Here is a 20780-nt window from a genome sequence, read left to right on the forward strand (position 1 = left end):
GCCTCTCTCTCTCAGTGTGGGGGCGGAGAAACGGAAATAAAGGAGGTGTGTTTTCTCTCGGTTTGTGTGTGAAACGTAGACGGTTTTTCTCTCCTCTTCACGGAAGAGAGAGACAGCAGAGGAGAGGATCGGCGTCCAACACCGCCACGACCGACCGAGAGAGAAGGACGAACCGGAATCATAAAAGACGAGATTAAACAGCAACACGGAGACGACACGGGGAATAAACGGGACAGAGATACAGAGGAGGAAATAAAACACATCTGTACCGGGGGAGGATACAGAGTCTGTGGCTGCAGCAGCACGGACGCGGACGGTGCGTGTCGGCGTGTGCGCGGTTGTGACAGAAATGGGATTGTGGTTCTCCTGATAGCGACAGGAACAGCAGTGGAACCCGGCCGACCTGCGGACCTGAGGGAGGACAGGCACAGACATGGCCCACGTAGGCAACGGAGCGACCGCCGAGGATGAGGTGGGAGTCACACCGACACACTGCGACCATATTCCTGTCATATCTCTACACCAGTGTCCGTGTAGTGTCTTTAATATCACCATGTAATTTAATTTACACGGTGATTATTCATATTCCTGTTAAGTCTATTCTGTTATTGCTGTTATAATATTCCTGTAGTTATCTACAGTATGTTGTATTTGACCTTTTGTCCTATAACATCATATTGGTGCAATTCTATGATAGTTCCATAGTGTCTCTAAGGCTGTACTCCTACAGTGATCAGTACTGTTATACTGTATTTCTTCTAAATAATCCCTAAAAACAATTTCCCCTTTGAAAAATGCAACATTCCTTATTATCGGACATCTGCAGAGGTGACTATATATAGGATATAGGTTTTTATTAAAGAGTAAGAGTTCTTTTCACTTAACCAGAAACATCATGATAGATCACGACCAGACTCCATTGACAAAAACAGGAATTTTACTGAGCAGCTGTCAGTCTGCTGCTGCCTCAATCTGTTGGTTTGTTCATGTTGCTGTGTGGTACTTGTGTAAGGTATCTGAATACTTCTTCCGTCATTGAAAGTCACACAACACAAACTATTTGATCGAGGCAGTGGTGAAATTACCATTTTTGTCAATGGACTCTGGTCTTGTGAAAAGTCAATTTATGATATTTTTTTCATGCTTCTTTGGTGGCCTTGTGTCCCCATGTTTGTGTAACTATAGAGACTCCACTCTATTTTGTCTTTTGTCTTCCATACTTATTTGAAAGTAATTTCTTCATCCACAGTATCCCCATATATTTCTGTAGTATCTTTTCAGAATAGACCTTATTTACAGAACTGAATATTGCACAAAGGATTGTCACGTTTTTAGGTTAAAAAAGAACCATAATCATGTGTTCCTTTTCAGGGAACAGTCATATATTCCTTCTTATATATAGTCTTTACAGTCATATATATTCCTGTAGTCCTCTGTTTCGAATCTGTGGCGCCCAGTGTTGACTTTATAGTGGCCTTATCTCTACATTATCATGCTATTCCTACAGACCCTCTGTGGTTGTGTTTCTGTGTTTGTGTTCCTGTAGCGACCCATTGTTGTTAGCACTGAATTTGCACTGAGCCTCTGTTGTATTACTTTGGTATTTCTATGGTGATTTGCAGCTTGTGGTGCCCAATATAGAGTTGATAGAGGGCTTAACTGGAGAGACCTGAAGCTGCCGTTTGTTGTTCTGTATTGATCTATTGATGGGTTTTTTGAATCCAATTCATTTGGTATAGAAACTGTCTCAAAGATCCTTGACCTCTGACTTCATATCATTTCACCGTCAGATTTCACTCTGGTTCCCTGGCTGTCCCTGCACTCTGCATCACTCTTCTGGGGATTTACTGAACCTTTCCTCACTTATTTGTTTATGTTCAGAGCCACTGAGCTTTACAACTTCATGGCTTAGCACAGGTGAACTGTGACTTACCTATCTGCAGTACATATTCAGCTTCAAATGAGGCGATGCTATCCGTCATGTCTGTCTGTGTGGACTTATGTAAATGATGGATCTGATTTCAACCGCAGGCTGGCTTCTGCACAACAAACACAGGAAGCTGGATGAGAATATGAGGGTTTGCTTTCCGAGGCTCTAACCTAATTACGTTTACTCCGATCCAAAATGACTAAAATCTAAATTAAGCAGGTCAGAATGTCCGTAATCACAGGATAGAAATCAATCCTGGATAGTTTTCTGTCTGGTTATGTGATGCAGAGTGAGCTGGAGAGGTTATTTTTTTAACCTTTATGTTTCTAGTAAAGCCTCATGTTCCACCCTGGTTCATATTGTTCAAACAGGGAGTGCCCCAGTACAACCACTGACTGGAAGAGGTTCAGTATGCCTACCAGGTTCTAAGGATGAGGGAATTGTAGAGGTGTTTCAGAAGGTTCAGAGGTCTGTACCTGGGTTTTTGGGTTCTCTGGAGGGACCAATTTTGCAATCTCAGATATCTTTCCTAGAGGTGGTTTCATAGGTTCACTGGGTCTTTACTTTGGATTTAGAGGCTTTTGAAAGGGTTTGGTGGGTCTTTGAAGTTCTAGAGATCATTCAGGAGGAGAGTTTCAATGGGTTTTGGTTGTGTCTGAGTTGGTTTCTAGAATATTAGCAAGGTCTAAGTGGAGAAACAGAAGGTTGTGTTGTGTTTTTTAAAAGGTCCAAGGTGTCTTCAAGGGGTTTTACCAGATATTTATTGAAGTTCTACAGGTTACTTAAGTGGATCTAGGGAGTTTTTAGAGGATCTAGAGTGACCTGTCTTTTAAGAGTTTTTAGTGCCTTAACAGCCTTATCAGGTGTTGCTCAAGCCCACCTGATTTGGGAGGGCTAGTTACCTCTGAGGCAGTTTCAGGGCCTCCAGTGGCATTCAGTTCAGCAACTTTATGTTTTCACACCCTCTGCCGATCTTCAGGTGGTTGATGTGGGCTGGGCCTGGGTGTTGGGGCTTTCCTGCGTCATATCTCACCAGTTCATCTCCTCATCCGAGCTCACAAATGCTCCACTGTCAGCCTCCTTCAGTCAACTCATCACATTACAGAGGAATTCAGCTGACTTCAGTTGAGCTGCGAGGAATGTAGGACAAGCTGTGTTTATAAAAAAACTAAAACACAGTGGAGGGTTATCGTCCGACTTCCACTGCTCAGCAACGCAACAATACACAACAAGTATCTTTACTCTGACCCTTGACCCTTGAACTCTTGTTTAATGTCAGTCCAGGACCTGAAGCTATTTCTGCCATTTAGGTCAGAGAAATTCTTTCTGTTAAAAACCCACAGGTATGAACAAAATGTAAATAACCCCCTGAGAATTAATACAGCAAACAGAATATTTGTTTTTTACCCTTTTACCCTAGTATTATCCTGCTTCACGTTCACTGAGCAGGTAAGGATTAAAAACTGCACCTTAGTGAAAGGCACTTATCCAATACTTTACTACTCAATTATTGCAAATTAGAAGCTGCAAAAGGTTGATGATAACAGAGGTTGTTCAGAGTCAGAAGCTTTTCTTTGAGCAGGTTTCCTCTTTCAGTGATCTAGTCCCAGGGCTTTCAGAATTACATGTTCTACTTTCATCTCTGGACATTATCTAAATTTGTTGGAGCAGGTTTTGTGGTTTTCTTGGCAGGATTTTGCATATTCACAAAGTGTTTAGCAAAGTACGTGGATATTAAGAAAGCTCTAGAAATTTAAAACAGTTGCATAAAACCTTTCAGTTCCAAGGTCATGATTAGCTACCCAGTTGTGGGTAAACGTCATTGGTTCTAACTTATATTTAGATCCAATACTCTACAGGCAGACAAAGTTTAATTGCAAACTCAATATATATGATAGTTTAAATGAAAATAACTGTTAGTGTGAGTGTGTTTTTTCCTGGACATTTAGAGCTGCACTGCTGAGAATGCAAAGGTTTAACCAGACAATGCTGCATTATTTAAACACAAGCAGCTAGTAAGTGTAACTATATCTTACTTATGGCGCTGAGAGGTTTAGGTGGTGAATGCAGAGTGTTGTGTGAGTGAACAGAATGCGATTATTAAGAAAACACAAGGAGACCACTGTGTGCCTCTCCTCGACCAGACTCCCATCGCTTTCCATTTCCTCTGCGGGGTCAAAGGTCAAGACTACACCAATGGTATTAAGTAAAGAGTGACATAGAATATAGTAGCTCCACTGGACTTGGATGTTTTTCCAGGGGATTCTTAATGAGGATTAAGGATCCCTAAAGGGGCTTCACAGGTCATTGATAAGTTTCTGGGGAACACTGCAGAACTTTAAAAGGCCATATTGAGTAAAACAGTTGAGGAGGATCCAGGTTGTTTGATGTCTGTTGTAAAGGTGTTTGATAATCCCTTCAGGTCACTGAGGGGGTTCCTGGTTCTCTTCTGCGAGTTGGAAGTGTATAGTTTGGGTTCAAAGGGTCTTGGGTCCTTATAAGATCACTGAAAGGGTCTTTCAGGTTTCTGTTTGGTTGATGGTTTCTGAGAGTTTTTTAAAACAATGCTTTGAGGTCTGTGAGGAGGTGTAACAAGTGACTTGGAGATTTTGGGAAACCTTTGGAGATTGGGAAGGACGAATCTGGGGTTCTGAGGGTCTTGAACGGTTTAAAATCTTGTAGTTACTGAAAGTGTTCTGGGGGTCCTTATAGCAGTAACAGATTGCATAATTTGTCTTTACAATCATTGAGGATTCTCTGAGGCCACTGAGAAGGTTCTGCAGACTGTTTCAGATGTTCCACAGGTCATGATGTGGTTTTGATAGGTCATATAGTGGATTCTTAGGGTTTAAAGTTGTTCCTAAAGTCAGTAAAAGGACCTTAGAGGTCACTGGGGAGGTTAAAAACTATTTGACAAGCATTGAAGGTTTTAGGTGTTTGAGGCTTCCCATGAATTGGTCTGATAATGTGCAAGGAGCTGTAAAGGTTCTGGTTGTCCAGCAGTATTTTAATGCTCCCTAAGGGGGATTTGTAGTCTCTGAGGGGGTTTTAGAAGTCTGTGAGGTGTTGGTTGGGAGTTTCCAAGCCTCCCTGAAAGTAGTATTTGTTGGGTTGTTTGTGTTTAAGTGTCTGGTAATAGGACACAGTGGTAGGTTCTGACTAATTGATTAGAAAGCTGCTGCTGTCACAAGAGAAGCTTTGCTGGCTTTGACCTCTCCCTGTCTGTAACATCATACACTGGTGTAGCTGCTGCTTTTTCCACGCCTCCAGTTTTCATCCTGAAAAAACACTAAAAACCTGCCGCCTGTGCTGAATAATCTCTAGTTGTTTGGAAGAAAATCATCTCTTGTACTTTCCCGCTCTACTTCTCTGTCAGTTTCTGTCACTTTCATTAGGTCACAGGAGTATTTTACTGTAGTGGTTATAAATATGATAATCTCTTCTTGTGTTTACAGCCTTTGCAGCCATAAAAACTGCATTTTCTCACAGGACACTTCAATTTCAAAGAGCTGTGTATCTGTGTTTTAGAAAATCAGAATTTAAAAAATTTTACAGATTTACAGAAACGAGAAAAATAACAGGCCATTTGTTCCTTTTTAAGTCAAAAGGTCAATGACCTTATTTCATTGCATAATAGCTGCTGATATAAAAGGCAATGAAGGAACGGGGAACTAGGAAAAAAAGGAAAAGGAACTTATTGTGTTTTGTATTGAGTATTTAGTTCAGAAATGTGGTGGTGGAAGAGAAGTCTGTGGTTTATTACTCAGTTTCAGAAATTCATAGAAAAAGTACAAATCTTATAATTGATTAATTATTTGTTTTTTCTGGTGAAATGTGGGGATTTTCCTTTATCTCTGTTCAATATCATGGTAAACAGAATAATTTAATTTTAATAATTTTAGGTGCCGCCTCATATTAAGGAGCTTCTTTTTATTTATTAATATCCCGCTATAAAATAGTAATCTTATAATGTGAGAAAACCTGCGTCTTCTCGACACCTCAGGCTGTAAAACTTCACCCGTCATGTTTAAGAGTCTATTGTGTTGTGGTGAGTTAGTGAGTTAATGAGCTGGACCGGCTGGTTAAACAGCATTCAGCTATGACAACACACACTCAGCAGGGGGTGTGTGTGGTGTTCGTGTTTGGATCGCTGCGAATGTTGCAAACTGACAAAAACAGTGACAGAGTGTGAGGGAATGTCAGAGAGAGCATCTGTTTGTATGGGAGAGAGAGAATGAGAGAGAAAGTGTGAAAAGAGAGGATGGAGTGTGTGAGCAGTGAGCGTCTGTTTGGATTCACACAGATTTATTTTCTCATGTTTGTGCAACTCTTCTAAGTACATCCATCATTCCCTCCATCCACCCACTTCTTTATTTTCATCTTTAGACGAGGAGGAGCATTGAGCACATTTTCCATTTGATTTTTCAAGACTATGAACATTGAAACAGGACATTCTTGCTGTAATTCAGTTGCCTGTTGACCTCCACTGATTACCTGTGGCTGTCAGAATCAAATCCAAGTCACTGCTGCCTACAGAGAGTCTCAGAGGGTCTCAGTCATTCAGACATTTGCTCTTTGCCAGCCACTGTTTTCCTCTAAGGATCATTGTTACTGCCTCTCCTAACACCTGTCTTCCTCCTGTCTTCAATGTAGCTGTGGTTTGTTAAAAGCTGCTTGCACTTGTTTTTTATGGGAGGACAGTCTTACCTTGGAGAGAGGTTAATTTGTGGCAGAAATCCTTACTCAGCTTCTCCTGCCTTCATCACCTGCAGTTTGCTGAGTAAAACATACCACAGTTTTAAACAGTTAACCCTCATTCCTAATGTTGGTGCACACATTTTAAAACATATTTAATACATAAATAACTTAAAGTTTTTAAAACATATTTTGGGGTTTTGTGGACAAGCAGATTGTTCAGTGGACAGTAATGTGTCTATCTGGGTCAGAGTGTTGAAGTGTTGTAGTCTCTGTGTGACCACAGTGGGTCGATCGCTGCAGCCTGAAGCTACAGAGATACTCTGAGAGTGTGTGACTGCAGCTGTACGCTCTTATGTAAGAAGCCACTGGGCTGCTATTATTAGCCTGCTACTGAGGCTCCAGAGACAGACTGTGGTGTGTGTGTGTGTGTGTGTGTGTGTGTGACATTGATACTGTTGCTTTCGAGTTCACAAGTTGCAAAGATGAAAATGTGTTATAGTTGCTTCTGAAGACTTAGTGTATATGTGTGTGTTTGTGGTTATAAATTCTTATCACATGAAGCTGAAACTCCTTGAACAAACAGTGTGAACTCATGTAGAGCTGGTGCCCTTGAAACCATACATAAACCTGACTCGACCAATCAGCAGCGTCCACAGCCGAGGGGCAATGTGTTTGTTGCTGCAATTCCTCAAACAGCCACTGAGTGGTGTCTCCAAGAAACTGACTGTATTTTAGTAAACAGGAAAATCCCAGGATTTCTCCACAGTTATTTCACTTCTTCTGATAAGTGCTTTCTCTTCCTCTCCTCACTCATTCCCTCCAGTGACCTTATAAAGACTTTCAAGACCCTTGACCCATCAAACCTCCAGAAGGTTCCAGAAAGCCACCTAAATAACCCAAGGAATCTCCTCAAAACCTCAAAGCATTCTCAAACCCTACTAGAACACACATGACACAACCCCAAACTCTCCAAAGGACACCTTGACCCTTTTGGGAACCTCAATAGACCTTCAATATCCTTAGAACCTACTCTACGGTCCTCCCAGCCTTTTGGGTACTCCTTGGAAACTCTTCAGTGACCTGTGGAACCTCCTCAAAAACCTTTAAGCAACATTAAATCACCTCCCTGAAGGACACAGGGCCCTTTCAGTGACCAAGGAAAGACGTTAAAGACCCTTAGAACTCAGTCCATGGTCCATCAAACCTCTGGAGGGTTCCCCAAACCTTCACAGGGTTCTACAAAGGTTCCACAAATATATATGCACAACAACATGCAGCATCTAAACTGTCAACAGTGATACAACAGTGTGAGAGTGTGTGGGAGTGCAACGTGCTGAATCCAGTATTGCATTGTTTCATAATAAGTTACTTTATATTCATACGGTGGGTGGTTTATGAACAGTTTTATTTATATACACATGTACAGAATGCACATCTCCAAGGTGTGAAGCATGGACAGGTAGAAGAACTTACACTGAAATAAACACAAAATTATGTCTGTAGTCAGTTCGTTTTGTGTCTCTGTGTGGTTGTTTGATTGAGTTTCTGGACTCTGGACATGTCTTGCCCTAACCCCTGACGGTCTGTTGAAGTCTGTTCTGAATCGGTACAGTGGTCGGACCGCACTGAGCCGCCTGACTTCACCTCCACCGGCAGCCATTCAGACGGCTGATGATGTTGATAATGTTGTGTGGTTGATGAATCTAACCGCACTGTGTTTCTGTACTTCCTAGGACTGCTTTGAAGATGCATACGACCGGATACCTGCGTGAGTACAGACACACACATGTAGGCTTGGTGTGTGTGCTCATGTTGTACAAACTGAGTAGAGATGAGAGGGAGCGTGTCTGTCTCTGTATATGTGTGTGTGTGTGAATATCATTTCCTGTCAGCCTACAGTTTCTTTCGCTTTTAGTCACTTCCTGTGCTGATTGGTGGAATCGTATTCTCTAACTGTTTGTGTGTGTGTGTGTGTGTGTGTGTGTGTGTGTGTGTGTGCAGTGCATGTCAGATGGACCTGCAGACAGCTATTCAGGAGACTCAGTGTGCTCTGAACTTGGTCCTCAACAACAAGTTCTCTGAAGCCCTGGACCTCCTCAAACCATGGTAACCACGGCAACACGTCTGTGTGTTTGGACTATGTAATATAAACTATTTGTGTGTTACTACTGCTACTTGTACTGACATTATCATGCGTGTTTCCATTGGTACTTTTAATACTGCTACTACAGTTTACACTGTCAATGGTATCTACTGGTAACATGTTACTGCCACTGAGAACCTGTGCTGAAAGTAACAAGTCAATGTTTTTTTGAGCCCTGTCTGATTATGTCAGCAGGTAGCAGAACACTAACCAGAGCCACAAAATATCACAAGTTTTACCAAGGAGACTATTTTCAACCAGCTACTCTTGGTACTACCAATGTTTCTGTTATTTCTACAACAAAGTATAATTTGTTACCTGCTTGTGCAGGTGGAGGGACAGTATGTACCATGCGTTGGGTTACAGCAGCATCCTGGTGATGCAGGCGACCATGACGTTTGAACACAGAGACATCCAGACTGCCATGGCAACCATCAAAGAGGCGTTACACACCTGTCAGAGGTGAGACCATAGAATCATTCTTTCTAAGGGCTGGGAGCAGCGCTAACCCAAAATGAACAACCAGATATTTTCTAATGGTATTTTTTATCCTTATCACAGTAGCCATAACCTCGTTCTCTAAAGCCTGACACTGATATTAGTGCTCACCTTCTCCCATGTACTTGCCATTTATGTTTCTAAACTGTCAGCCATATATGTTAAAGAATTACAACCCTAAATAATGTTAGAAACTCTCTAGCTGAGACTCGGTAGACTCAGTGTCTGCTGCCTGCAGACTTTTGAGTTTGGTTAAGTTACACAACTTTTTGGGGGCAGCTGTTTTTTATTTTGATTTAAATACTGTAATTGTCTCCAGGTTATTTTTTATATCTGCTGCTGTCCGAATACAACATACTGCTGATAGATTTTTGTTTATTCACTTCAGAAATACACAGGTAGCATCAACACAATTACCACACAAAAGTTGCAAACTTACTACTTACTATTCATCCATTTACAAGATGAAAGAATGAAAGACAGCTCACATTTCATCTGTTGTCAACCAAACTCATTAGTCAGTTGATATTCTTCCCTTTCGAAAGATTAAATTTAGCCACATTTAACATTTTTATCTGCCTCATGCCACCATTCATTACAACGGGTAGTCAGCATGTGTCTTTACAGCTTCAAATTTTACCCTTCAATCTGTTTTCACAGGTTCAGGAAGAAGAACTCGATGGTTGGATCTTTGTCCAGTCTGATCAGCAAGCAGTCAAACCTGCAGGAAGGTACGTGAACACGTCTCGCACCTGTGGTTTGATTAACAGCCGGGGTCTCCGCTAGGAAAACAGAAAGTAACATCACAAGCAGCAGGAAGTCACTGTGTTGCGTTTGTGTGTTTGCAGAGGAAATGCATGCAGAGATCTGCTATGCTGAGTGTCTGCTGCAGAAAGCCACGCTGACATTTGTACAGGTCAGAAATTTTTGTTGTTGTTTCCACCTCTTTGTTTTATCATGTAAATTTGGTGTGTGCCTTTACAGCTACATTTCCTCAAATTGCCACTGGATGCCGCTCATGTAGAACTTTGACTGCATTGAATACACAATGCATACACAAATACACAATGAAGTTACAGTGTCAGTAGAAGAGATGAGCTGTTAGCTGTTAGCTGATAGTATTTTCATTTAATGGGACTTTAGACTGATACAGACATATTTTTACTGAAGATGCTATGGATAAGGCTGTAAGCTGATTGAACAAAATGTAATTATTTCTTTCTGTGTCTGTCTCTTCCAGGATGAGAACATGATCAGCTTTATCAAAGGAGGCATCAAAATTCGAACAAGCTACCAAATCTACAAGTAAGTGACTGATTCAAACCTCATACACATACAAAATTTATGTTTACATAAATGTACATATAGTGCATGAGATGTTTGCTTCTTGCTGCTTTCAGACACAGAATCTAATGCTCAGAGTCCTGAAATTACCATCTGTAGCTGCAGAGAGCACTGTTGCAGCTGATCAGTTTACTTGACATTGCTTTAAATACTGACAACCAGGCCTTTTATCTAATCCTGAGATGTCAGTGTTCAAATGCTGCTTATTTCACATTGTATTTATGTCTGATAGGGACTGTCAGAATGTGCTGAATGTCACTCAGGATCTGGCCGGCCAGTCTGATTCGTTCAGACAGTTTGAAGGCGGAGTCAAGCTCGGCATCGGGTCCTTTAACCTGGTAGGTTTTTAAAGAGACCATTTTGTTTTACCCCCCCTAAGTCCCAGACTGGAGGAGATTAGATGAAAGTTAACCAAAGTGACTTTCAGATATTTTTCTTCTTTTCTAATCTTTTGGTTATGTGTTGTCTTATAATGTTTTGTAGTAATGACATTCACTGTCTCAGCCTACATTATGGGTTTAAAATTGGTTGTTTAATGTGAGGAACTATTTTGTTCTTTGTTTTGTTTATCTTCCAAAATTAAGCGCATGTCATCAGCATATTGTCGAATCTGAGCTAAAGACAATATAAAGTGCACAGTCTGATCAGTTGAAAGTGTGATGATTTCATGATTAATTTCATTATAATGTGGTAGCATTTTCTGTCTCTGTCTCTTTAGATGTTGTCTCTCCTCCCTCAGAGGATTTTGAGGTTGCTGGAATTCATTGGATTCTCAGGAAACAGGGTTTGTTCAGCATTTGAGTTTTTCTTCTTTAGAAACTTTCAATAATTGACTTGATAAATATTTTAATAACTTATTAAATGTTTTGTTTTCATGACTCAACCTGTCTTCTGTCACTAAAGCTGCGTCACAGTAAAATCCCTCCAGTAGAGAAGTAGTAAACCACTGGAAAGCTTTTACTCTGAAACTCCTAAAGGAAGTCTTGAGTTCACATTGACAAGAGGATTTTTTCTGTTTCCTTAAGGGGTTTGGTTTGTCTCAGTTGAGAGAGGGAGCCTCCAGTCACAGTTTGCGGTCGATCCTCTGCGCTCTGACTTTGCTCTTTTACCACACATACGTTTCATTGATACTTGGTATGAAAACACACTCTCTTACTCTTTTTCCACAAATATACCACAATAGTAGCATGGCTCCAGAGCTGTACCTTCTTTTTGTTGAGTGATTCAAAAGTTTGGTGTTAGATCCAGTCAGAGCTTTTTTGGTACAAGTACGATGTCTCAAATTAAGTGTAAAACTCTATGTTTTATGTGTTTGATAAGGAACCGGGGAGGGGAACCTGGTGGAGGCTGAAGCTCTGCTGGAGCCGTACCAACACAAATACCCCAAAGTAAGTCACCCACGTACACAACTTCACTGATGTGTAATTCAGCCAAAATTGCTCAAATTTAGTCTCATGTTCTAGAAAGAAAAAGAATGATAACCAGCAATTTTGGGGTTAATGCTATGACTGATTATTTTTGTCTTTCAGGGCTCCATTATACTCTTCTACTCTGCTCGCATCGCCACGCTACGAGGAAACTTTGAGAAGGTCTGAAACGCATACAAGAATTTGTACTTCTATACGTTTGACACTCATTAACATAATGCATTCCCAAACCCATAGCCATAGCCACCCATCAGCTCAGTGTTGATTTTGTTGTGGAAACTGTATTGTGTGTCTCAGGCCCGGGCCAGGTACGAGGAGTGTATCAGCAGCCAGCAGGAATGGAAGCAGATCCACCACCTCTGTTACTGGGAGCTGATGTGGACCCACTCCTACCAGCAGGAGTGGCAGCAGGCGTATCGTTACGCCGACCTGCTGTGCAAGGAGAGCCGCTGGTCCAAGGTACAACATGCACACAAAGAATAACATTTGTAAGAAAAAAAAGAGCGATTGCGTGAATAGATTACTAGGATCTCTAGTTCAGAAGCATTTCAGCCTTGAAACTCCTTTTTTGTAAAACATCATTATATTATATTGTACCTCCATGTCACTAGTTTTTGAAAACTGAGAATATTATGTGTAATTTTGGTAAAATTTTAGATTTAGCTGATATAATGTAACCATATTATAACATTATTTACATATTTAAAAAACAATTTGGGAGTGAATCTTCATGAATGCCTTCATCTATGGGAGGAAAATAAGGGATAGTTAGCTGACCAAGAAGGAGCTTAGCTGAGGACAATCCAAGTTAAATCCCATCTCTACTTTTTCCCGTCTCCAGGCCATCTACGTGTACCAGAAAGCAGCCATCCTCAGTATGATGTCAGAAGAGGAAGTGAAGAAGACTGGGGAGAACATCGTTGAGCTCTTCAGGTCAGTCTGCCTCCACATTTAACATTAAAACATTAAACATCATTTGGAATTTTCTATGTGACTGAGTTTCAGCTTGTTGTTTATCAGTCTGGAATACAACTTTACTGTTCTGGTTCACTCTCACCGCTCTCATATTGTCATTTCCAGCCCAGCAGGCAGCAGTTTTCAGAGGCACAGCTGTAATGACCCAGTGTCCTCTACATGCTCAGCAACAAACAGCAGACAGACACAGTCAGAAAGCAGCTCATGAACATAGTGGAGCATTTAGCAGCTAAAAAGCCATATATTTCCCTCAGGAGGTGGAGGAGACCAAAAACAGAGCTAAAAGAGAGGAAATACTGAGGAAAAAACAAAACAAGCGGACACTGCAGGTTTACCATTAAGAGTTTAAAGCTAGAGAATGAATTATGTCACTGAGAGCCCTCATAAGTACAAACATTTGTGTGTTTGTGTGTGCAGACAGGTGGAGGGGCTGAAACAACGTCTGGCAGGGAAGTCGATCCCCACAGAGAAATTTGCAGTGAGGAAGTCCAGGCGCTACAAAGCTGCTAACCTCATCCCACTGGTCATCCCTGCACTGGTACGTCACTCACTTTCGGATAAATCAGCAAAAAGTTTGAATGTCTGTAACTGGTTACCAACTGGTTATGTTCTGACTGAAGATATTTTCTCTCTGTAGGAGATGATGTACGTTTGGAACGGCTTCACCATCGTAGGGAAGCGAGCCGACAGTACTGAGGCCCTGCTGGTGACCATCGAGGCGGCTGAGGAGCAGCTACGCAACGACCCCAGTGAGTTCAAAATAATTAACTGCTACTAGCATCACGGCTAACTCACACTCTCACCAACAGGAGCGCCACAAGGTTCTGTCCTTGGCCCACTTTTCTTCAGTTTATATTTAAAATATGCTATTTCAGTAGTTGTTTAAACACCCTTGAATGTCAGTTTGTTGTTAATGCAAAGTCAGGATGTATCTCACTTTGTTTCTCTCATTCAGATCCATCAGAGTTTCATCCAGACGACAGCTGTCTGGTCCAGATGTTGAAGGGACTCTGTCTGAAACACCTGGGCAGGTTACTTCAGGCTGAGCTCTGCTTCACACAGGTCTTGTCCAGGTAACACACAAACAAGACACAAACAGGTTTGGTTACTTAGTGTTTATCTTTTGAAAGTGTGTGAGTAGAGAGATAAGATAAACTCCCCTATCTGTGTTCTTGTGTGCACTTTCAGTGAGAGTCGTATCAGATATGATCACTACTTGATTCCCTTCACTCTCTATGAGTTGGGTCTGCTGTATAAACAACAGGGAGACTTCGCCAAGGCCACCACATACATCGAAAATGCCAAGTAAGTATAGATCTGTAGTATATAGGATATAGTATAGATTGTGGATTACATTGCAGCAGCTGTTCACTTTTCTTGATCAATGCTGCACCATTTATAAAGATTTATGTCTCTATCAGTCATTAACAACCAAAAAACACAGGAAATAAAGACCAGGTTAAAAAATACCAGAGTTATCCTGAAAGACAGATTACAGACGAGTACCTCCCCAGACAAACCTTGAAGAAGAAGAGTCGTAAAAACAAAACTTCTGTTGATTTATTTAAGATTCTGAATGATTTCCTGTTCATCAGGACAAACTACAAGGACTACTCCATGGAGTCCAGACTGCACTTCAGGATCCATGCAGCCCTCAACAGCCTCAAAGGATCACCTGTCGGCACCCCATAATACTCAAAACAGCAGCTGGAAACAACAGTGTGTGAAACCTGAATCCAGTTCAGCTGAAGTGAATGAATCCTCCTGTTAATGAAGGAGCTCAGGTGTGTCGGGGTTCTGAGCTCACGTGTCCACATGGACCTGTTTTTTCTTCATAGCTAACAATCTTTATGTTATTTTACCTTATTTATTTTTTCAACAGCCTTGAAAGATGAGATTATTTAAGCTTGCATCTCTTCTCAAACAGGCTCGGGCTTCCCATCAGCGTCTACCAGAGGTTTTACTGGTGGATGCAGATCCATGGTTCGCGGTTCTGACATCTTTTAGACAAATCATGGCCTTAAACTAAAGTTACAACTCATTGGGAGACCTTTACTGACAATAAATATGTATATTTTCAGGGTAGAATCATAAATACTGACCGATATCAGATCGACAAGTGTTGAAACGTGTACTGAACAGCAGGGAGAGGTGTGTGTTGGAACACACAGTATATATGCTTTATATTTTATTTACTTTGCCTTTTTGATTTCCTAATGATGCATCATGCCACATGTGCACATGGTACACAGTGTGTCTGTGCACACACAATCACAGCCTTTTCACCAACCGTGGCTTATACAAACACACACACACACACAACATAATACACTCCATTTCAAGCTTGCACATACTGGGCAATATGCACCCTGAAAACAAACACACACATAAATGGCTGTAAGCGCACACATTTTAGCAGCAATATAAAAGAACTTGTGCTGTTATTTAGTCAGTTAACTTCAGTGCATCAGTGTGTGTCCAACTGTTGTTGTAGTTTTTTTTTAATTTCTCAGAGGCAGAGCAGCTTTTGTGAACATGGTCTACAACAATGTTTAGGTAACGTCCAGTTTAAAGGGCCCGAGTTCTCAGAGCAGAACATCGGATGTTCACTTCACCTGTCGGTGGTTTAATGTTGAGTTTGATTGGTGGATGTGAAAACAGTGCTAAAAGCGGTCATCTCTGCTACAGGCTTCAGGCTCCATTAGCCACTGCTAGTGTACTGGTGCGTTCCAGTTGTATTCGGAAGTTATAATTTCCAAGTTCCTAGTCGGAAGTCAGAGCAACCCAGTGACCCCGATATGAGAAAATAAGATGGCTGCTACATCGATAGCATTGAACATTCTGCGAATTTCACTGTAGCAGTTTGTTTCACATTAAGTCAGTTTTTTTTTGTACGTCAACTCGGAGGTGATGTTATGGAACGCACCATAACGCCCCTGAAACCACCACTGAACTGTGGTGGCGTTGTGGGTAATGTGAGCACCAGGTTTTGACAAGAAACCTGTCAGTCACTCAAATTTAATGAGAATACATCTTTGGTTCTGCTGCATTCCGCTGTCCATCATGAGATGGATAATGTCACAGGAGTGTAGATACCAAATCAGTAGAGTACTTTTTTAAAGGAGTACTTTTTTTCTCACAGCGATATAGTGACTGCTCGACTCGACTGTAAGCTGTCAGCGTAAACAAACTTGCTGACTTCACCAAACTTGAACTCAGCAAGAAAACCTTCTGCTGATTTACTTCACCTCTGCAGAAAAATCTGCTGATTCTGAAACTCAGTTTGTGTGACTGGGCCTTTCAGATCATACTTTAGTTTTTTTTCTGCATCAGTTAATTATTACGTGGCCAAAGGGATATGCAATTCTTTATCAGCTTAATTTCCTCACACAGAGCAGCTCTGCCTTTGAGAAATGTTTGCACGTTAAAACTACGTTTACTCAACTTTCTGTTGACAAAATACAGAGAATTCTTGAAGGCTTTAGATTCAACTTGAGAGTTGTCATCCTGTTTCGAGCTGCTACCAGTCCTACTGTCGACAGACAAGCCAAGGAAGATGGCCTCTTTCGTCTTTTGTTATGCTGAGTAGTATTCTATATAGTAAATTATGTAGATCAACAACATACATGAAGAGCAGTTTTGGTATCTATTTATGTACTAATGAATAAAATGAAGCACAATCTATGATATCCAATCCCCACTATTAATATTTGACGTCTAAAGGGTTTCAAAATGTTTTTCATGACCTTTCCTCATTTGGTTTCAAGCTGTTTGATACTATTTACTATGATGTATATGTTCAATTAACACAAAGGAGATTTATGAAAAAGCTGCAGTGGTTTTATACGAGGTGGTTTTGGGGCATGGACGGATGCTGGAAAACTTTCCCCCAGAGTTACACTTAATATTGAACTCAGTGCGCCAGATAAACCTGTATACCAGTGATTTTAGGAGTTCTGTGGTTCAGTCCTGAACAACAAAAAGAGTCAACTTACTTGCATCTTTGCTTCCATTTTAAACATCGGGGTAAAGGATGCACTTTTTTCTGATGGATTCGATTCCATTAAACCTGGAAATGAGTCCAACTTGAATAAATGCAACAATGTTAACAGTAATTAGCCTTCTCCCTGTAATGAATGTATCAACCTAAAGACCAAATTATGTGTGTGTCTCGATGTTGTTTGTTTGTTTTGTGTGTATGTTGTGCCTATAAGTGTTTGGGTGTAATTTTCTTAATGTCTTTGTGTGATCTAGGACTTAACGTCTGAACAATCTAATTCGCCAAGTGCAGTAAATATTCTGGAGCTTGTTGGTAACAGTTAAAGTCACTAAGTCAATAAAAACACAGTCATATATCTAAAAGATGTGTGGCAATAAGTACAGTACTATGGTGTTAGATCGATTGCTGATGCTAGGAAACTGCCAGTGGAGGTTTTAGCTAATGCTGCTAAAGGTTCTGGAAAGTTTGACTCAGTAAAGGTTAAAGGTAAAGCAACAATTGTTAAAATGATCAGTTAGCTCTTAAATGATGAGAACAGACACCAAAATCCTCCATGTGTCTCCCTGTGCAATAAAACATTGATTTAACAGAGTTTATGATATTTTAGCATCACATCCCCTGCTTACATTCTTAGCACGCTGCTTCTTATCACTTAATTTTGCATGCCAATATTTTAGTATTATGTCATGGGAAATGCTAAAATGTTAGCATTATTGTGCAATATGGTGTGTTAATGTTAATATGTTAGCATGATACCAGCCCCAGTTTGTCTATTTTGCATTATCGTTGCCTTTGAGGTAGCTAATGATAGAAACTAATTTTTGAAAGAACAAATCTCTGTTGATCTTTCAGAAACCAAGATAATCTTTTAATAACACTTAATGTGGTTCTGAAGGTATATCAAGAATCATAAAAAACTCTTTTATCCACCTGAGGGATTTGCCCTAACTCCTAACCCCCTTTTTCTCAGCCAGAAGTGACGTATCTCCTCAATGCAACAACATATAAGAAAACAAGAAATAAATATACATACACACACATCATTATAGTATGGTGAATGTTTTCATGTCCAAATTGAGCAAGGTAGAGGTTTGTTCATTTGTAGCTAGCATCTTTGTTTTTGAATTAATAGCAAGTAAGGTCAAAACTTAGAAAATACTTTAAAACTCTTTTTATTGTGCAGTTGACAAAGTATTTTTTCTTGTCATAAGTCATTTTAACTTAGTAAGAGCCGTTATGTTATCTTTTTGGAAACTAGATGCCAAGCTTAAGATGTTCGAATACAGACCAGATCAGTATCTATGCTAATTCTATCCTTGTTAGGATGATTGGTCATATTGATCCTTGTTGACCAACTGTAACGGATCAACTTAAATACCATTCTGAGGGTGGATAAAATTGTGTTTTTGGTGTATGCTAATGGTTTAGCATGACACTTAGAATCAGACTAGAGCCAGTGATGGATGTTTTTGGTGTAGTTTTTTATCATTTAACAGGTATCAACCAACAATCAATCACCAAAATCTTGGTGTCATCCTTTAAAATGGTCTCATTTTATAATCACAACGATTTTTCATAGATGGTTCGTGTGTTTTCATTCAGTTGCTTATGTCAGTGCCTCTGTGTGTCTGTGTTTAAGCTGTATTTCTATATAGGGTTTTCTATAGAATTTGCTTTGCATGATATTCTTAAATATATTTAATCTTTTTTTCTAATATAAGACATTACTGTATGATATGTACAGAGAGATGTCCCAATATTACAGGCTTTACGGTTAGAGATGGTGACCTATGGTGCAATAAAATGAAAACAGAATAACTGTTCGTTTTGAGTGACACAGCGTTTTGTCTTTTATTGCCACTGTGTCTGTTTTTGTGTCGTGTTGTGTCAGTGAGTTAAATTTATAGATTTCTAAAAGTTAAAGTTGTCACATTATGATGGATCATGGCGACGTAACATCAGCATTAGGGTATTCTCCTCTCTAATAACTCCTTATGCTGCCGTTTTTGTATCACTGGCTTTCCAACCAAAAAATAATAATAATAAACATGATAAACTTTGATTATACTTTGCAAATCACAAACTCCCACTGTTTCAGCAGGACATCAAGTTATAGAGCAGTGCAGGGATGATGTATTTCTGTAGTCCAACCTGGAAGTTAGCATCAGCCTGGTTCCCTCCACAAAAAACCAACGGGATATTTTAATTGTGTTTTGGATTATTCCAGAATTCCAGATCCTTCCAGGTTTAGCTCATCAGATAATCTTCATAGATGAACACCACTGTTCTGATGTTTGAAGCCTAAATCCAATCCCCAGAAGTAAAAGCTGAAGTGCTAAAATGCTAACTTCTGGGTTTTAAGAATCATTCCTGCAGAAGTCCATTGTTCTTGATATTTTTGCTTCTGCACATGAAGGACAAAACATTTATGCTAAAGAACTTTAAGCTAATCTGAACAAAAGTCTTAGTTGTTGAATGAAAGGTAGTTAGCTAACGTTTTTTAATGTAGGCGGTAAACAGCATGTCTATATTGATGAAAGCAACAAATATATTCAGGGTTTGTGCTCATGGAACAATGTTTGATGAGACTTCAAATACTTAAAATAGCCTTTAGATTAAAGGAATCTCTTTGGTAGATAAAAATGTTTTAAGTATTGTCCAAACGTTCTATATGTGAAATGTGTGCAATACCTTTCAAAAGCCATAATTCTTTTTGCTAGTTGCCTTTACACACTCAAGGACACATATTGTTTCTTCCTTACTTGGTTTCTTTCTTCCTCTTGATTCATACTTGTACTGAAACTCAATGGACACATTCCTATGTTGGCTTGTTGGATGATTTTCTAGTTTAGACTCAAGCATTTACATTTTGTCACCACAGTGTTTGTGAAGTCATGAATTCTACCTTTTGCAAAAGACTAGTTTTGCAAGACTGTAACAGAAAACAATTCTTCAAAAATGTGTATTCTTACTATACAATGTGTTTTGGGCACATAAAGTCCTCCATATCCAGTCTGACCTCCAGCTAGTTTGGACTGCTCTGCAGCTTTACTCTCAGTTAACAATAACACGTGACTCTGACTCATCAACTGTTCACTAATTTGAAGAGTCAGGAAACTCCGCTGTTGGTTAAAAGTGTGATTAAGTGTCTGTTGAAATTCTGTCTTCGCTTATTTCTACAAGTAATATCCAAACAGTTTGCTTTTGCTGGATTCAAACAGAAACGGGTCTAAACAGATACTGATCCTGTCAAAAGCAAATTCAATCTCAGTGTTCCTTGAAAACTTGTATTTGGTTAATAATATTGTCCATCTGGTTTGGTTTTGATTTATTAACACTTCTACTGACATGTAAATCTGAATCTGAAGTTATGTTTCTGTCAGCATGAAGTCTCTCTGATGATCTGTGTCGGAATAAATTCATCTGAGCTGAAAGACCAGTTCATACACCATTTTCCTGGCTCTTTTCACTCTGGTTTTGTTCTGGTTCATTGTGGTGAAAAAAATTTTAAACTTTCTTTAAAGGTTATATATGTTTGGTGGATTTTTGTCTTTCAAATCTTTAGAAACAATTTGTATGTATTTGTATTTCTGTAGTGGAATTCATTTCCTTTATTTTACATCACTTGAATCGAGTGTTAAGTCCAGTTGTGATCATAGACCTGTCCACCAGGGGGCAGTGTCAGCTGTCCAAATGTAGCACAGCCAGGACGTCTAAAGTACCTGTTGTATAGTTTGTGGAGGTTGTATCACCAACTTCCAGATA

The 20780-nt window shown here is 40.0% G+C and overlaps 1 protein-coding gene across 1 annotated transcript; it reads left to right on the forward strand.

Annotated features, from left to right (window-relative positions):
* The first annotated feature begins 51 nt into the window (after positions 1-51).
* On the forward strand, positions 52-20466 carry LOC108892257 (tetratricopeptide repeat protein 39B). Its single transcript, XM_018689707.2, has 19 exons — positions 52-472; positions 8362-8396; positions 8630-8734; positions 9102-9233; positions 9930-10000; positions 10118-10185; positions 10510-10574; positions 10846-10951; positions 11332-11397; positions 11639-11747; positions 11934-12001; positions 12143-12202; positions 12338-12499; positions 12882-12973; positions 13433-13553; positions 13653-13764; positions 13971-14088; positions 14204-14320; positions 14611-20466. Exons 1-19 carry the CDS (start codon positions 434-436, stop codon positions 14705-14707), a joined length of 1743 nt encoding a protein of 580 aa, XP_018545223.1. The 5' UTR covers positions 52-433; the 3' UTR covers positions 14708-20466.
* Positions 20467-20780: the final 314 nt, after the last annotated feature.

The sequence above is a fragment of the Lates calcarifer genome, linkage group LG9 (assembly GCF_001640805.2).
Source record: "Lates calcarifer isolate ASB-BC8 linkage group LG9, TLL_Latcal_v3, whole genome shotgun sequence".
In the NCBI taxonomy this organism is placed as follows: Eukaryota; Metazoa; Chordata; class Actinopteri; family Centropomidae; genus Lates; species Lates calcarifer.